The 19,710-nt window shown below is 37.7% G+C and overlaps 1 protein-coding gene across 2 annotated transcripts in view; it reads left to right on the forward strand.

The window, feature by feature from the left end:
• The window catches only part of LOC124594977 (peroxisome biogenesis factor 1), a 383,457-nt gene that overhangs the window by 154,018 nt on the left and 209,729 nt on the right, over positions 1 to 19,710 (forward strand). For both annotated transcript variants that reach the window (XM_047133503.1, XM_047133504.1), the window contains one exon: positions 17,822 to 18,000. In XM_047133503.1, coding sequence (XP_046989459.1) covers positions 17,822 to 18,000 — 179 coding nt within the window. The remainder of the gene's footprint in view (positions 1 to 17,821; positions 18,001 to 19,710) is intronic.

Raw genomic sequence — 19,710 nt, forward strand, 5'->3', positions numbered from 1 at the left:
AAGTATATTTGTCTTTTATTTTTATTGGATCTGGGAGTTATGGTATTCAGGCTCACTATGACAACTCTGTTTTCACTTATCCCTATATCTGTTTTGACACTTGTTATTAGATCAAGATTATTTGTTGCTAAGAGGACAAGTGTGTTTTCTCTCAGCAATTTACTATGCAAATGGGCTCATGAACTAAAAAATTAATTTTAGAGAATGCGTTTAACACTATTTCTGATGATGTTTTATGTGTACCTCCAGATTTAAACATGTATTTTCACCACCATTTTGAGGGTAGATTGAAGTCACCACCAATCATAATTGTATGTGTCAGGTTCGTGCTTAAAATTAGACTCAAGTTTTCTTTGAACCTTTCAGCAATTGAATCATGTTAGTTGTGAGTTGCCCTCTACCCATAGTAACTCAAAGGAACTATCTACTTCAATTTTGCTACAAGATAAACTACTTCTAACAGCAACAAACATACCACCGCCAACTGTACTTAGCCTATCCTTTCTGAACACGATTAGGTCCTTCGCAAAGATTTTGGCTGAACTTATCAGTGCCTGTAATGATTTGAGCATCAGTGCTTCCATTAGTGCTTGGAGCTCTGGTACTTTCTGAACACAGCTATGGCAATTTACAACTGTTATGCTGATGGTTCCTAGATCTATGTTCTTCCTGTGTTCAATCTGTACCCTTTGAGACTGAAGCCCTTTCTTTTTTTCCCCAAGACCCTATAACCTAGAAAACCACCCAGTCCATGCCACACAGCCTGTGCTACCCATGTACTTTTAATTTCCATCGTGAGATGACATCTGATTCTGAAATATTTTGTCAAATTTTATTTCAGACTCCTGATTCAGCTTATTCAGAACTTCAGTAGTGCTGGCTGTCCTCCTTCCAATAACTGATCCATCATCAACAAACAATACTATAATGGTGCTTCTGTCTTCATTATAGTAGATAAGGGTGATCATCTGTCTTAATAGATTCTAATGACATCAGATAATTTGAGAATTTCTCATTCCAGTGCCTTGGAGTTTATTTTAGGCCATATGAACTCTTCTTCAGCTTGCAAACTCTGTTTGTATCATTGTTGTATCCTTCAGTTTGGTTCATGTAGGTTTTCTCTTGCAGATCGCTCTATAGAAAAGCTGTCTTTATGTCAAAAGTTGTTACTTTCACTTCATTTATAGCCACAAGACTAAGAAGCAGTCTAATTGATTCATAATGTGCTACAGGACTAAAGGTTTCTGAGTAGTCCAGTACTTCCTCTTGCTCAAACCCTCTTGCAACTAGTCTGGCTTTATAACATCTGTCTTGCTTTTTACACAATACCCAGCAACAGCTTAGAGGTGTTACATTCTTTGGAAGTTCTACAAGCCTCCCAGTTTTTAGTTTTATTAGGGATTTGTATCCATCAGATACTGCTTTGTACCAGTTTTTGTCTTTCAAGGCATTTGAAATAGAAATGCCTTCAACTTCACCCATCATGCCAAAGTTTGCATTCTTACTGTGCTGTGAAGCTATTTCATAGTCTGATGAAACCTTTCACAGCGTATCAGATGTGCAGTCATGTAGTTTTGGGGGTAAGACTCCGTTTTGTGTTATGTGATCAGATGACACACTGCATTGTTCAGAGACATCACACAGTGAGTCATCAGATATCTGGTTTTCTTCTGGATGCTGATACTCAGTTTCATTCTCATTTTCCCTTGTGAAAGTCTTTAATTCAGTAGCTTCTTTTTTATCTTCTATTCTTTTATCAAATATGACATTATCAGAGGCAACAACATTCTTTTCATCAGGTAGGTAGAGTGTATAGCCAAAGATGATTCCCTCCTTTTATTTCTTTCTTCATTTGTAATCTTAAATTGAAATGTACCAGTCGTTTCCAAAACTTCTCAAATTAGGAAGATTTATTTTTTATCCAGACCACAATTCAGTAGGACTTTTTCCTTTTATTACACTTCTTCCACTTTGATTTAACATGAAGACTGCATGATTTATCACTTTGGCCAACAGATTCTCATTCATTTTTTGTGCATGTGTTGCTGATTGTGCTGACTCGACAACTGTGCACATTTCTCTTTCAGTACTTCTATTTTGCTGAGGTGTGTACATGTTGGTTCTGATGTGAAAAATACTACTTTTATCTAAAAGCTTTTTAGTGAGAGCATTCTTGATTTTGATCCTGTTGTCAGACACAAACATTTTACTTTATTCCTACACTGGTTTTCTACTGTTTTCATGGAAGTTCTAATTTGGCAGTAGCTTAACCATTTGTCTTCCGAAAATAAACAGTTTGGAAATGAGACAGATAATCTTTTAACAACAGAAAATACCTTACTCCTACTAATGACATGAGATTCACTTCGCACAAGTAAACATGATTTACATCCAGGGTATTTTCTGCAGCCTTCATATTTGTTGGATGGATTTGTAATGTTGTTTGCTGTAGATATGATCAACACATACATACTCATTCTAGTCATCAGTATAATTAATGTCATTTCTTTTTAGAATGTCTCTAACATGTGACATTTTGATGAGCTTACTTTTCATGCCACATTTTAATCGAGACTGCTCTCAGACATTTGTTGGACTCTTCTGTATGAAACAACATTTTATTCAGCTGTCACTCATGTCTGCCTATTGCTACAGTTCCCAAATTGTCATTGGTTTTGAAAACAGAGATGTACACAATTGCACTCAGAACATATTCCATATTTAAGACTTGAGTAACAGAAGATAAATTAAAATTTCTATTAGGTACTTCTAAAATGTTCTCCAGAACTATGTCACACAACTGTTCTCGATCAAAAGCCGCTAATTCAATGTCTACCACTCCAGTTCATTCTAATTCAGTAGCATTGCCAATCAACACTTCCATACATTTATTTAATTCTTCATAATTTATTAATATAAATGTCACATGCTGCATGGCACCACAGTCTTGGTACCAAGTGTTTCCTTGATCAGATTGCAAATTTATGTCATTAACATTGGCAACAGGTAATTCAGAAGTGACCAGCACATTTCACTTGAAACATTTTGAGTCTTTGCTATGGGAGTTTTGACTCGTCTCATTTGTGTTAATGTTACATTCGGACATTACCAGGCAAAATGACCCTTTTGTTTGCAGTTGTGTGAGTAGGTGTGTCTACAATACGCTAAATATGTGGTACATGGTTTATTTCTGAAGTGTTTTCTTCGCATGCCTGGTTTTGCCGCATGTGAGGCATTGAACTGTAGACTGTTCCTACTGACTTACATTTAAAAAAAAAAAATGTTTATTTTGTTTTGATATGAAAGCATTTGAGACATGTTTGACTATTCTGTCTCATTTAATCTAGCTTCTTCCAGATGCAGGTGTTCAAATAACATGTCGAGATTTTTGTTGAGTGCTGCTACATTATCCTATACAGTACGGAAGTGATGAAATTTTGGCAGTAACATTCCAGAAATTTACAACATAATTCAGCCCTTTTTTACAGCTTCACCTATTGCCACTAAATCTTCTGTGTATTCTTGAATCTGCACACAGTTCTAAATAGCTGACTTACTAGCATTGTTGTTGTTGTTGTGGTCTTCAGTCCTGAGACTGGTTTGATGCAGCTCTCCATGCTACTCTATCCTGTGCAAGCTTCTTCATCTCCCAGTACCTACTGCAACCTACATCCTTCTGAATCTGCTTAGTGTATTCACCTCTTGGTCTCCCTCTATGATTTTTACCCTCGACGGTGCCCTCCAATGCTAAATTTGTGATCCCTCGATGCCTCAAAACATGTCCTACCAACCGATCCCTTCTTCTAGTCAAGTTGTGCCACAAACTCCTCATCTCCCCAATCCTACTCAATACCTCCTCATTAGTTACGTGATCTACCCACCTTATCTTCAGCATTCTTCTGTAGCACCACATATCGAAAGCTTCTATTCTCTTCTTGTCCAAACTAGTTATCGTCCATGTTTCACTTCCATACATGGCTACACTCCATACAAATACTTTCAGAAACGACTTCCTGACACTTAAATCTATACTCGATGTTAACAAGTTTCTCTTCTTGAGAAATGCTTTCCTTGCCATTGCCAGTCTACATTTTATATCCTCTCTGCTTCGACCATCATCGGTTATTTTACTCCCTAAATAGCAAAACTCCTTTACTACTTTAAGTGCCTCATTTCCTAATCTAATTCCCTCAGCATCACCCGACTTAATTAGACTACATTCCATTATCCTCGTTTTGTTTTTGTTGATGTTCATCTTATATCCTCCTTTCAAGACACTGTCCATTCCGTTCAACTGCTCTTCCAAGTCCTTTGCTGTCTCTGACAGAATTACAATGACATCGGCGAACCTCAAAGTTTTTACTTCTTCTCCATGAATTTTAATACCTACTCCGAATTTTTCTTTTGTTTCCTTTATTGCTTGCTCAATATACAGATTGAATAACATTGGGGATAGGCTAAAACCCTGTCTCACTCCATTCCCAACCACTGCTTCCCTTTCATGTCTCTCGACTCTTATAACTGCCATCTGGTTTCTGTACAAATTGTAAATAGCCTTTCGCTCCCTGTATTTTACCACTGCCACCTTCAGAATTTGAAAGAGAGTATTCCAGTTAACATTGTCAAAAGCTTTCTCTAAGTCTACAAATGCTAGAAACGTAGGTTTGCCTTTTCTTTAATCTTTCTTCTAAGATAAGTCGTAAGGTCAGTATTGGCTCACGTGTTCCAACATTTCTACGGAATCCAAACTGATCTTCCCCAAGGTCGGCTTCTACCAGTTTTTCCATTCGTCTGTAAAGAATTCGCGTTAGTATTTTGCAACTGTGACTTATTAAACTGATAGTTCGGTAATTTTCACATCTGTCAACACCTGCTTTCTTTGGGATTGGAATTATTACATTCTTCTTGAAGTCTGAGGGTATTTCGCCTGTCTCATACATCGTGCTCACCAGATGGTAGAGTTTTGTCATGACTGGCTCTCCCGAGGCCATCAGTAGTTCTAATGGAATGTTGTCTACTCCCGGGGCCTTGTTTCGACTCAGGTCTTTCAGTGCTCTGTCAAACTCTTCACGCAGTATCTTATCTCCCATTTCGTCTTCATCTACATCCTCTTCCATTTCCATAATATTGTCCTCAAGTACATCGCCCTTGTATAAACCCTCTATATACTCCTTCCACCTTTCTGCCTTCCCTTCTTTGCTTAGAACTGGGTTGCCATCTGAGCTCTTGATATTCATACAAGTGGTTCTCTTTTCTCCAAAGGTCTCTTTAATTTTTCTGTAGGCAGTATCTATCTTACCCCTAGTGAGACAAGCCTCTACATCCTTACATTTGTCCTCTAGCCATCCCTGCTTAGCCATTCTGCACTTCCTGTCGATATCATTTTTGAGTCGTTTGTATTCCTTTTTGCCTGCTTCACTTGCTGCATTTTTATATTTTCTCCTTTCATCAATGAAATTCAATATTTCTTATGTTACCCAAGGATTTCTATTAGCCCTCGTCTTTTTACCTACTTGATCGTCTGCTGCCTTCACTACTTCATCCCTCAGAGCTACCCATTCTTCTTCTACTGTATTTCTTTCCCCCATTCCTGTCAATTGTTCCTTATGCTCTCCCTGAAACTCTGTACAACCTCTGGTTTAGTCATTTTATCCAGGTCGCATCTCCTTAAATTCCCACCTTTTTGCAGTTTCTTCAGTTTCAATCTGCAGTTCATAACCAATAGATTGTGGTCAGGATCCACATCTGCCCCAGGAAATGTCTTACAATTTAAAACTTGGTTCCTAAATCTCTGTCTTACCATTATATAATCTATCTGATACCTTTTAGTATCTCCAGGATTCTTCCAGGTATACAACCTTCTTTTATGATTCTTGAACCAAGTGTTAGCTATGATTAAGTTATGCTCTGTGTAAAATTCTACAAGGCAGCTTCCTCTCTCATTCCTTCCCCCCATGGGGGACTGATGACCTTCGCTGTTTAGTCCCCCTTAAACATCCAACAACCACCACCACCACCTTCCCCCCAATCCATATTCACCTACTATGTTTCCTTCTCTCCCTTTTCCTACTGACGAATTCCAATCACCCATGACTATTAAATTTTCGTCTCCCTTCACTACCTGAATAATTTCTTTTATCTCGTCATACATTTCATCTATTTCTTCTTCATCTGCAGAGCTAGTTGGCATATAAACTTGTACTACTGTAGTAGGCATGGGCTTTGTGTCTATTTTGGCCACAATAATGCGTTCACTATGCTGTTTGTGGTAGCTAACCCGCACTCCTATTTTTTTATTCATTATTAAACCTACTCCTGCATTACCCCTATTTGATTTTGTATTTATAACCCTACTAGCAGTGTATTTGTAACTAAAGAAATTTCTCTGCAAACCTTCAATCATTAAATCTGATTTCTTGCCATATAGTGTTTCTAACTTTTTAAGCATTTGACTAACAGACTTGCTAAAAATTTGTGCATCATGATCTTTTACAATCCAAGACTTTTCATTGTGTTTAGTTTCTCCTCCTGTCGGTTTAACTTCCTGTCCGGTTTTTACTGAATACAACATTTCTGACTTTGATGTTGCTCGATAATGATCCTCGGCAAAAGTTCAAATAGTGACTTAGTAGAATCTACTGATAACAGACAAATTTACTATCTGTGAATGTAAACCACATGACTGACTTTTCTGATTGTACTTTGACTGATTATCAACAGAATAACTTGGCCAACCCCTTTGTTCTCTGCAACTAACTTGTCGGCTGATGCTACTTTCGATTAGATGCTTATATACAGTATGTCACTGACCTGTTTGTGTGCTCCTTTATAATAGATGATGACTAGTTACATATCTAGTTTTCTACTCCCATGTATCTGGGCCCCTAACCTTTTGATAAATTCTTGTTTTAAAGATGAGTAGCTATTTTATTATGATTAAAGGACTACACTTTAATGTAACTTATTCACTTACAATATGCTTGAACAAGGAAACAACAGACAACTGATTGAGCAAAGAGTATTTACTGTGTAAGCATTATTAAAAACAATACATGGAAAATACATAAAGCAGCGAGCACAACATATAACAACAAGACATAGAAAAATACTTAACTCTCAACAACTTGGGCAACGATTAATGCTCACAAACTAGAAGCAATAAAGAAATTAAATATTTGGGTGAGTACAGCTGTTTATGTGTCTGTTGTTTATTTTTGTGTAACAACTCAAAAGGTGCCACATGTTGTGGGAGGTATCTCCTCAAGATGAAGTATCAGTGTGAGCATTTGTGTACACTCCATGCACTGATGTCCTAAGTTGGAATAGCTCAGCAATCCCAGAGTAAATGCCTGCAGTGTAACAATGCTGTGAGACATCTGTGCAAAAAAAGAAGCAGCATGTAGAGCAGTGCTAGCCAAGATTTCGGTTCTCAGGCCATGCCCGCACACGAGTGCCAAAGCGCTTAGGCTCACTTCACATTTCCCCCACCACCAAGCCAAATTGTCTGAGTGTGAGGAGGAAGAGGGGAAAACTGTGAATGTGCTGCATTTAAATGGCAGTGCAATTGGTTTTATATTTAACATTTTTCAACAACGTAGGTCACAACAAAACAAATTTTCGGTAATATTCATTTATTTTTGGCACGCTGAAGGCATAATATAATTTTTATCTTTTAAGACAGTCGGTATACAGATAGATGCAGACAATTTCACAGTTTCACACTCAAGTTGTCATGTAATCATGACTTATTTAGTTTTGTAGACAATTAAAGAACTTTCACACAAATATGTCCATTGAAACATTGTAACACTTTTGCAGCCTCATTAGGAAGACTTGGAAACTGTACCTGAGGAAAGCAATTCAGACGTCCTGGACATTTTTAACACAGAAAGATATTTCTTAAAAGACATCATAGTCGCCGTTGACTGTATAAAATATTCATTGTTACTATTGCAATTTCGGCCTTATGGCCATTTTCAAGTAACACTGCAAAGTTACATAAACACAAAATTACAAAAGTGAAGCACAGGGTGTATATACATAATTAAGCAAACATTTCATTAAGAAAGTAGCTCAGTTATAAAAATTGGAGATAAATGTGCATTACTTACATTCTGTCAGAATATAAAACTATCAGACATGAGTACATGTCGTCGTCAAAATGCAGCCTTTTGACTGTGTGAGTCCCACATGAACTGATGAGTGTGACACTTATTATATCACAATATGTTGTTAAATATATACTGAACTGTCGATGTTCCCATTGTTCCAATAATCTATCACACATACAAGTTCAGGTGCACTGACAACATGTGGAGCTAAGTCAGTTGGCGCGAAAATACATTTACTAAAGATACTGCCTGCGCACGTATCAAAGATAGTGCACACCAAGGATACAACTTATAAGCTTTATATCGTATAGTCTTTTCATCTGTCGACATCATACAGCTTACTAAATAGTGCTATGATTGTAATGGGCAGTAGGATAGGATGGGAATATTTATTTATAACATAATAGGGGATAATACATGTGTTATCTATTAATACGAAGGCAGTTCAATAAGTAATGCAACACATTTTTTTTCTGAAACAGGGGTTGTTTTATTCAGCATTGAAATACACCAGGTTATTCCCCAATCTTTTTGCTACACAACACTATTTTTCAACGTAATCTCCATTCAATGCTACGGCCTTACGCCACCTTGAAATGAGGGCCTGTATGCCTGCACGGTACCATTCCACTGGTCGATGTCGGAGCCAACGTCGTACTGCATCAATAACTTCTTCATCATCCGCGTAGTGCCTCCCACGGATTGCGTCCTTCATTGGGCCAAACATGTGGAAATCCAACGGTGCGAGGTCGGGGCTGTAGGGTGCATGAGGAAGAACAGTCCACTGAAGTTTTGTGAGCTCCTCTCGGGTGCGAAGACTTGTGTGAGGTCTTGCGTTGTCATGAAGAAGGAGAAGTTCGTTCAGATTTTTGTGCCTACGAACACGCTGAAGTCGTTTCTTCAGTTTCTGAAGAGTAGCACAATACACTTCAGAGTTGATCGTTTGACCATGGGGAAGGACATCAAACAGAATAACCCCTTCAGCATCCCAGAAGACTGTAACCATGACTTTACCGGCTGAGGGTATGGCTTTAAATTTTTTCTTGCTAGGGGAGTGGGTGTGGTGCCACTCCATTGATTGCTGTTTTGTTTCAGGTTCGAAGTGATGAACCCATGTTTCATCGCCTGTAACAATCTTTGACAAGAAATTGTCACCCTCAGCCACATGACGAGCAAGCAATTCCGCACAGATGGTTCTCCTTTGCTCTTTATGGTGTTCGGTTAGACAACGAGGGACCCAGCAGGAACAAACCTTTGAATATCCCAACTGGTGAACAATTGTGACAGCACTACCAACAGAGATGTCAAGTTGAGCACTGAGTTGTTTGATGGTGATTCGTCGATCATCTCGAACGAGTGTGTTCGCACGCTCCGCCATTGCAGGAGTCACAGCTGTGCACGGCCGGCCCGCACGCGGGAGATCAGACAGTCTTGCTTGACCTTGCGGCGATGATGACACACGCTTTGCCCAACGACTTACCATGCTTTTGTCCACTGCCAGATCACCGTAGACATTCTGCAAGCGCCTATGAATATCTGAGATGCCCTGGTTTTCCGCCAAAAGATACTCGATCACTGCCCGTTGTTTGCAACGCACATCCGTTACAGACGCCATTTTAACAGCTCCGTACAGCGCTGCCACCTGTCGGAAGTCAATGAAACTATACGAGATGAAGCGGGAATGTTTGAAAATATTCCACAAGAAATTTGCGGTTTTTTCAACCAAAATTGGCCGAGAAAAAAAATGTGTTGCATTACTTATTGAACTGCCCTCGTAAGCTCTCACCTTGACTTAAGTGCTCATAAATGAGATGAACCCAGAGCTCTGATATATAATACTTTGTATGCCTATAAATTTTACGAATATAAATAGTGTAAAATGCTCGCCAGCAATCCAATTCACTGTGCAGCACCACAAATTCTGACAAAACATCACAATGCCTCCCATCCTATCCTACTGCCCATTACAATCATAGCACTATTTAGTAAGCTGTACGATGTCGACAGATGAAAAGACTGTACAATATAAAGCTTATAAGTTGCATCCTTGGTGTGCACTATCTTTGATACGTGCGCAGGCAGTATCTTTAGTAAATGTAGTTTCTCACCAACTGACTTTGCTCCACATGTTGTCAGTGCACCTGAACTTGTATGTGTGATAGATTGTTAGAACAATGGTAACATCGATAGTTCAGTATATATTTAACAACGTAATACGATGTAATAAGTGTCGTACTAATCAGATCTTGTGGGACTCTCATGGTCAAAAGGCTGCGTTTTGACAACGACATGTACTCATGTCTGATAGTTTAATATTCTGACAGAATGTAAGTAATGTACATTTATCTCCAATTTTTATAATTGAGCTACTTTCTTAATGAAATGAAATGTTTGCTTAATATACACCCTGTGCTTCACTTTTGTATTTTTGTGTTTAGGTAACTTTGCAGTGTTACATAAAAATGGCCATAAGGCCGAAATTGCAATAGTAACAAGAAATATTTTATACAGTCAACGGCGACTATGATGTCTTTTAAGAAATATTATATAACTGTGAATCCCAACCATGAGAAGTTAAACAGAAAGATATGTTATTAAAACTGGAATTATTTTGCGCATCAGTCAGTTACAATTGCACGTACACAGCAGGACTTTCAACTGAAATGGCAAATGATCTTGAAATCAGCTCGGAAACAGACATAAGATTGAAAGTGTCCTCAAAATCTCTTTAAAACTCTCCTTGTACTTCTTTCAAGGTCACAATGAATTCTTCAAACCTTGCAGGGCCACAGTTCGTAGTCTAGTGGTTAATGTTGCTGCCTCTGGATCATGGACTCCCAGGTTCGATTCCTGGCCGGATTGGGGATTTTCTCTGCCAGGGTACTGGGTATTTGTGTTGCCCTCATCATTTCATCTTTATCGTCATCATCATCATCATCATCATCATTATCATCATTCGTGACAGTGGCTACAGTGGATTGTGAAAAATATTGGACTGTGTAAACATAGGACTTTGTACAGGCACTGATGACCACGCAGTTGAGCACCCCAAAAACCAAACATCTTCAATCCTTGCACTTTCCTTAATGCTAGAGAGTTTAGGTAACTGAACTGTCTTTATCAGAAGGTGTCCTTTCTGCAGCATGGTTTTATTTTCAAATGCATCCCCATCAAACCGGAAAGAGGTTACCTTGCAATGTCTTACTATGGACAGTGTGCAATCAAGCCGACTTAAAATGTGAAGTCTGCACTCCATTCCAGATGTTCTAATTTTTGTTCCTGTCTCTTGACTTAACCAACATACTTTGCAGTGATATGTGATGTCTCCGTACTCTTTGTTCAGTTCCATTGAAAACTGTTGCAACTGACAATGGAATGCTGTGTGTGGCTTCAGAAATGTATGTGCTCCAGGACTGGAAATTTTTGTATTTTTGTGATTTTTGATCTACAGAACAATGAGTCCTGTGTGATGATCATTGTAATTTTTTGCCATTTCATTGTCAACTAATTACTTAAATTTTTTCTGCATGGTATTGTAATGTCATTTCATAGCAAATATGCAGAACTTGTCACTTATGTGAATTGAGAATTCTCATCCCTCTCTTCTGTCATTCCTCATTCATTTTAAAGTATTGCAATGACAGATCAATAGACTGTCTCTTTTGAATGTCTTTTGTACCACGAACAAATAGCGAATGTTAAAAAGTGCTGACAGCACGACTGTGCTGAACTCAGAGAGTTGTACTGACATCACAATGCTAAATGAAATGTCACACTGTTCTGAGTACTTCCAAGGAGGAGTGAGCAAAACTGAGTGATAGGCTTGGCCTTGGCCCGCCTGTGGCCTGCACATGTTCACACGTGAAGTTTGGCACAATGTGGCCGGTCCTGATGTAGACCACCCATTTATTCATGCGATGATCTCTCAAAATGGTATATCGTTGGCGAAGAAACAATACCGCGTAAGTAGCAAAATAAGAATTTTACATGAGAGAGAAAAAACTGTCTAAAATGGCTAATACATTTCACCGTGGCACTAAATTTGCATTGTAGCATCACAAGGAAATATTGGATCAAATAAAAATGTGAAACAAAAAAAATACAAAAATTTTTATCGGTATTTATGCCATGATCTGTTACTTACGCGGTATTTGTTTGTCAGTCTCCCAGCACGACTTGACACATTTACGTTGGTATTTGGTACTGAGAAAGCTGGTAAGAACACATTTTGGAGCCTTAATAATTTTTTATCGTGAGATTTCATAGAAACATTTTAAATAAATATACTGTTTACGTAGTTCCAATAATGTCTGCACATTTCTTCAAGAAAGATCATAAACGTCACTCAAAGCAACAACAGAGAATTACACTGCACTGATACTCGTCACACAATTACCTCCACGGTAATTTTCATTCATAAGGAATGTTGTCATAATAACTATGACAATCTTTAGGAAGAACAGATTTAAGCTGTTGTAAATTATCCCATTTGGATTTTTTGGTTTTTCAGTCTTTTCTTGTATAGTTTCGGGAAGCAAACATCTCCAAGAATTTTCCTGGGATGCCTCGGTAATTCTTGTCACACCTAGTTGAAAGGGCACTTGTAGTAAATAATACCATTTGGGCGGTACTGTAGTGCCCTCAGATCAGTAACTGTAGGCTCATTTTTTTACAGCTCTTCCAGGCCTAATTGAGTCATACAGCTACAAACTTTTCTGTAGTTGACGAAAAAGGAATAATCTAGGTAATGGACTTTGTATGGCTGTGGCATTTTTCTCACTTCTTTAGATATCACCACGTATTGGCTAGGATGTGTAACTTCACGTCCTTTAAGCTTGCACTCAGTGGAACTGTGAACTGAATCACATTCCATCTGAGTATGGCCTTTTTCAGAAAACTTTTGTGTAATCAATACTCCATTATCAATTGCTAATCTTAAAAGAGCATTTGATAATATCACATTTCTGTTCTGATATGTGCAGCCGTCAGAATACAGAATGACTTGAATGGGATTTTCCGTAATCATTCTGGATAGGGTGTCCATGATGCATGTGGCAAAACATAATGCAACCAATTTACCTTGCGTTTCATCAAACCAGTAACATACTGCATCACGACTTTCTAAATTATACATTATAAAGTTATGAACAGCCAACTTTGTTTTATAATAAACTGCACTTGCACTTAAAAATGGAACTACTTTCACGGCCTGTAAATCTATGGTGTACACTGAGCAGAGCTTCTGCGGGGCTTCTTTCTTGTCAGTATCTTTTTGCATCCTTGTGTGCTTTTTCCATTCTGTGTGTTGCTTCCACACATCTTCATTCAAGTTACCAAGCCTGTAACTACAACACAAGTCGCACTGGTCTTTCTTGGGGGGAAATAAGCTAATATTACCATCTTCTAAAATCAAGTTAAAGGTAGCCCGATTTAATGGTGAAACCTTCTCCGCATGACATTTTTCAACATAGAGTCCATACAGTTGTTGTTTGGATTGTAGAATAGGCTCAAGGTACAACTTCAAGGAGGATTTCCTGCAGTAATGCAATGGAAGTTTTGGAAGAGAGTCCAGGAATTCTTTCATGAAGGTTCTCTCATCTTTCTTCATCATCTGTTTGATTCGAGGTTGTGATGATTCTGTATCAGGACTCATCCCATGTGCGGAATTACCCAGCCAATATTGGACAGTCCATTCTTTAATCCCAAGAGTATTGAGAAACATATTTTTGCATACTTTGTTTCCCCAACTCATTTTTCAAATGATAAATGAGCGTCCCTTTCCTCCTGGATTCGCCATTGTTCTTCCCTGGACATTTGATTGGAATTACGTCCACAAGGTTGATACCATAAACCTTCCTCTGATCCCATGACATCGTTTCCCAAAATGTGTTAAATACTGCCTGCCTATCATCACCAGAAAACTGATGACACTTCCTTTGAAAGCATTTCTGGCACATCTTCGTAGTACATGTTGGACCTAATTTTCGTGCCTCTCTTGGAGTATCTCGAATGATTTTACCAATTTGACTTCTTTTGTATCCAATATACTTGGCATTTTTCTTCCAATCTTCAGAATGTGGTTTAGACTTCTTTTTCCTGTCACTGCTTGTGTCACCATAAAATTCTAGGCCTTCACTGTCAGCATCATTATTGCTCCCATGATCGTCCAATAATTTATCCAGAGTGTTTGGCAAACGATGAGCACCATTGCATAGCAATGAGTGTGAAGTACTGTCATCTCTAGTGGAAAATGTGACTGTGGTTTCATTTTGAGCATTGTTGAATACAGCCACTGAAGTTTCTAGATGGAAAAATAGTTATAAATTAATTTAAGCAGACAAAGATGAAGCTCAAATTCTTGTATTTATGAGAATGAAAGCATCAGTAATACTATTAACAATAACCCCAAGAAAATTTACGTGCATCATTAGATGTTCCAGGAACAGTAACCGAGAACCCCATCTATGAAATTAATTCTTCTTTGGTAAATGTAACTCCAGCGTTACGACTTTTCTTGCCTGTTGTTTGTTCTGCATTTACGGGAGATCCTACAAAAAAGTGGACAGTCTAGAAATCTTTGGCAGAAATGAATAAAGCACAGAACGAGTGAAGTGGGGGATTTCTGACTTATATCACAATAAGACACTTGTGGTGCTACTAACATTCAAAGTTGAATAATAAAACAATTTTCTTACCACTGTCAGTCACTCTCATGAATGATTCTCCACTTTCATAAGCTGATTTTAGCTGAGAAACAATTTCTTCTTGAGTAAAACGATTGTCATCTGTATCGCTGTCCATTATCACAAATGAAGCTACAAGCATGTAACCACTTTCGAGCACTATTAAATATGTAATAAGGCAATAACAATGTGCTGTGCTGCGTGCAGTTTTGTATTTACGCGGTATTGTTTACAGTATCCATAGATTGTAGATACGCAGTATTTAATTCTCTACAGTTCCACATTATTGCCATCTGTTTATTTGCTGTGTCACGTATGTGGTATTGTTTTAGATAATTTTTTCATGGTAAATAATTAAAAATTCAGCATTATGGCATTAAGAGCAGATGCGCGTACGGTCAACGACACCATTTGACTGAAAAACGAAAAATCAGCAGTTTGTCAGCTACACGGTATTGTTTTTTCATTGACGATATATACTATTACGTGATGTTTCCTCAATTGGAAAGTCTTTTACAGACACAGCTGTTGTATACTTCTGGAATAATATGTGAAGGTTATTGTAGAAAAACTCTTCATATTCATTTAAAAGAGTTCTCGTTATTCTAAAGATTTCCATTCCAGCATTACTCTAGACTGTAACAGTGACAAAATACAACAGAACTTCACTGATGTGGCAAAATGAAAATACATTTCAGATGCAGAAATTCAGAAATATGAGAAGTCATCATACTTATATCTGAAAACATGTATAGGGAACATCAAACTATACTACACTTGGTCCTACTCTTCTGAAGTATTTATGCATGATGTGGAATCCTTAGCAGATAGTATTGATGAAGAACATCAAAAAAGTTCAAACAACAATAGCTTATTTTGTATTATTGCAAAATGGGGCAGAGAGTGTCATAGATAGGATACATGTGTTCATTGCAGTGAGATTTTTCATGAAATTTCAGTCACAAATAGTCTATTCTAAGTGAAAAAATTGTTGATTCCCAGCTATATAGGGAAAAATGGCTAGTATAATAAAATAAAAGAAATCGGAGCTTGCACAGAAAGATTTAGTTGTTCATTTTTTTCTGGTGCTGTAAGTGACAAGTTCTCAGTGGCTTTGAGCATGTTGGTGTCACTGGAAGGGGTGGTATAGAAATTCTGGTTCTGTGAGAGCTTTGGCAACATTATTGACATGTTTGGCTCTCTCCTGCTTTCCACTGTGTATGCGGCACCTACAATTGCATAGACTATGGAAAAACCAGAAAACAAGAAAACTGAAGTGTTTGAGTTATGGTGCTGTAGAAGTATGTTGAAAATTATGGGTACTGATAAGATGAGGAATGGGGAAGTTCTCTGCAAAATTATTTCAGCTCATTATCATTGACGTACAAGACACTGAAGTGGCATTGAATTGAAAGACTTGCACTAGGCGGCCGAACAACCGCAGGTGGGGTCTCCTGGCCAGTAAAGCCAGAAAGGAGTATATGGAAAACACTGACAAGAAGAGAAAACATATTTTAAGGCATTAGAAAATAACTTCCCTGGTACTAGAGGGAGCCGTAGAGGGTAAAAACTGAAGGGTTACACAGAGATTAGAGAACATACAACAAATAATTGTAGGCTTAGGAAACATGGTGCTATTCTGAGACAAAGAGGATGTTACCTCCAAGTGTAACCAAAACCTTCACAATAAGCCCAAGTTCAATAGTACAGAAATTCCCCAATAATAACAGAAATTCCCCAATAATACTGTCAGCATTGGATTAGTCCTTAATCAGCCAACAATCAATTGGCAATATTATAGTTTCTTGAGTGAGTGCAGCTGATAAGATGTCCTGCAAAACATTACTAGGTGTGTTCTCTGATCTACCTAGGCAAGATTTTTCGGAATGGCAATATATGGTAACCAGCCACTAAAGAAACAGAAACTACTGCATACTATCTGTAAAAGAAAACCAAGGGCTAGAGAAAGTGAAATACGAATGAAATCTATTTGTCCATCAGGCGGGCAATATGTGAAACCTTCAGTGACTACAGCAGTAGAGTATTATCAGAGGATCTCCCACAAAATCCAAAGAAATTCTGATCATGTGTAATGGCTGTTAGTGGGATCAAACTTAGTGTCCAGTCACTCGTGGATGAGGCAGGAACTGAAATTGATGGCAGCAAAAAAAAGCAGAAACACTGAACTCAGTATTCAGATATTCCATTACAAATGAAAATCCAGGGGTATTCCCGAATTTAATTCTTGCACCACTGCAAAGATAAGTGATACATCTGTTAATGTTAGTGGTGAGAGAAACAGGTGATATTCCTAAAGTAAACAAAGCTCCAGGGCCTGATGGACTCTCTGTCAGATTCTACACCAAATTTCAGTGGAGTTAGCCCCTCTTTTAAGTATAATCTACCAAAAATGCCTCAAATGTGAGACTGTGCCCAGTAGCTGGAAGAAAGCTGAGGTCACATCCACCTACAAGAAGGGTAGCAGAAGTGATCCACAGAACTACCATCCAATATCCTAGCAATCCATTTGTTTTAGAATCATGGAACCTATTTTGAGCTCAAAATGTAATTTGGTATCTTGAACAGAATGACCTCTCCTCCTTAGTAACCAGCATGGGTTCTGAAAATGTCAATCATGTGTTGCCAGCTCACATTTTTTTTCTATTTGACATCTTGAAAGCAGCCAGGTAGATGCAGTATTCCTCAATTTTTAAAAAGCATTTGACTCTGTACCACATCTACACTTACTGTCAAAGATATGATCCTATGGAGTATCAAACAAAATTTGTGACTGGACTTCGAAATTTTTAGTAGGGGGGATGCAACATGTTACCTTGGAAGGAGAGTCACTAGCAGACATAGAAATAACTTTACATGTGCCCCAGGAAAGTGTGTTTTAATTTGGTTATTTTAGAACAATTTGTATTTGATTTATAGAAGCTTGTTGGCATATAATTTGAACATATGTTTATTGCAGCTTGGTCTAGACAAGATTTTTATTTTCTAATAACTGGTGTTTTCATGTAGGTGATGAAAAATTGCCAGAAATAGAGACTAATGATTTAGTTAAAGCATTTGAGAAGAACATTCCATTGTCCCTAAGAGATGTGAAGCTTCATCATGATACTTCTCTGTCTTGGGCTGATGTTGGTGGCCTTCTTAAAATAAAGGAAATGTTAACTGAACTTTTCCGGTGGCCATCACAGGTATGTGTTTCCATATATTTACCCTATTTTATATTTATACTAACAATAACCATATACATTTGTCATAAAGTCTCAAAGTGAATGGAAGCTATAATCAAAAAGAAAAAGTCAGAAATTTGATATTAGACTGTTTAGGACTGAAACGAATTACTTGCTTCCTAATTGCTGAAACACGGCTAGTGGGTCAAGATGTGAAAAAGTACAAATGGTGGGTGGAAGGAAAAGTCATTCTAGACTCTAGACTATAAGAGACAAAATCAATTTGAGTAACAGTAACAGTTGGTAGAACACTGGAAGATGTGGATTGTAGTACTCAACAGGCTTATTCTATCAGAAGTTCGTGGATTGTTTAATATTTTGGGATACTCAGTAGCAAATGCATATAAACATTTATGATTGTATTCAAGCAGAATATGCAGGAGATTGTGAGATGTTAGTTCTGCTGCTCGGAGGAGTATTGAATGTCTCGAGGGTTAATTTAACATAATTTTACTGTATATTTTCATTCATAATTGGTGTAAAACATACTTGTGCTTGTTATTGATCTGTAGCCATGTCTATATAAATTACAATTACTAACACCTTTTGAAATAAAGCTTGTGCAGATAAATTTAAAATCTGTCATATATCATTCTGTAGAATAATGGTAAATTTTACTAAGTGATGCATAGACATGTGGAAAATCAATGTTATATGTGTTGACAGTAAGGTATGAGTTAGAAAAGTGAAGAATGCCTATTATGTTACAACTTCCTGTGTCACCAAAAACCAAAATTCATAATAAAGGAAAGTTTATGAATGCCAACAGGCTTCCATGACATTTGGATATATGGAGAAAGACCATTGTAATAAGTAGCTAGATAAGCTGTTTATCACTGTAGAACTAGACTACAGTGTTTACAAAAATCAGTATAACAATCAAAAAAATTGAAAACTAGGAACTACAATTACTACTGTATTAGGAAGAGTAAGTTAGTGACATGTGGTGAAGAATGAGTAATTGAAGTATCAGAAAAGTTGACTGTAGAGTAAAGGGTAATAGAATTAATGCTTCTTGATGATATGTCTTTAGGACTGAGTGGGAAAAATTATTGGCCAAACTAGTTAATTCGCAGATAAACAAGAGAAAGATAAAAATTATGAAGATCAGTTGTTGCTGTTGTGGTGGTCTTCTGTCTGAAGACTGGTTTGATGCAGCTCCCCGTGCTACTTTATCCTATGGAAGCCTCTTCATCTCCGAGTAACTACTGCAACCTAAATCCTTCTGACTCTGCTTACTATATTCTTCTCTTGGTCTCGCTCTATGACTTTTACCTTCTTTGCTTCCCTCTAGTACCACATTGGTGATCCCTTGATGTCTCAGAATGTGTCCTATCAGCCTATCTACCTTCTTGTAGTCAAGTTGTGCCACAAATATCTTGCCTCCCCAATTCTGTTCAGTACCTCCTCATTAATTACATGATCTACCCATCTAATCTTCAGCATTCTTCTGGAGCATCACATTTCAAAGGGTTCTATCCTCTTTCTGTCTAAACTGTTTATCATCCACATTTCACTTCCATACATGGCAACATTCAATACAAATGCTTTCAGAAAAGACTTCCTAACACTTAAACCTATATTTGATGTTAACAAATTTCTCTTCTTCAGAAACACTTTCCTTGCCATTGCCAATCTACATTTTATACCCTCTCTACTTCGACCATCATT

Source organism: Schistocerca americana, chromosome 2 (genome assembly GCF_021461395.2).
Source record: "Schistocerca americana isolate TAMUIC-IGC-003095 chromosome 2, iqSchAmer2.1, whole genome shotgun sequence".
Taxonomy (NCBI): domain Eukaryota; kingdom Metazoa; phylum Arthropoda; class Insecta; order Orthoptera; family Acrididae; genus Schistocerca; species Schistocerca americana.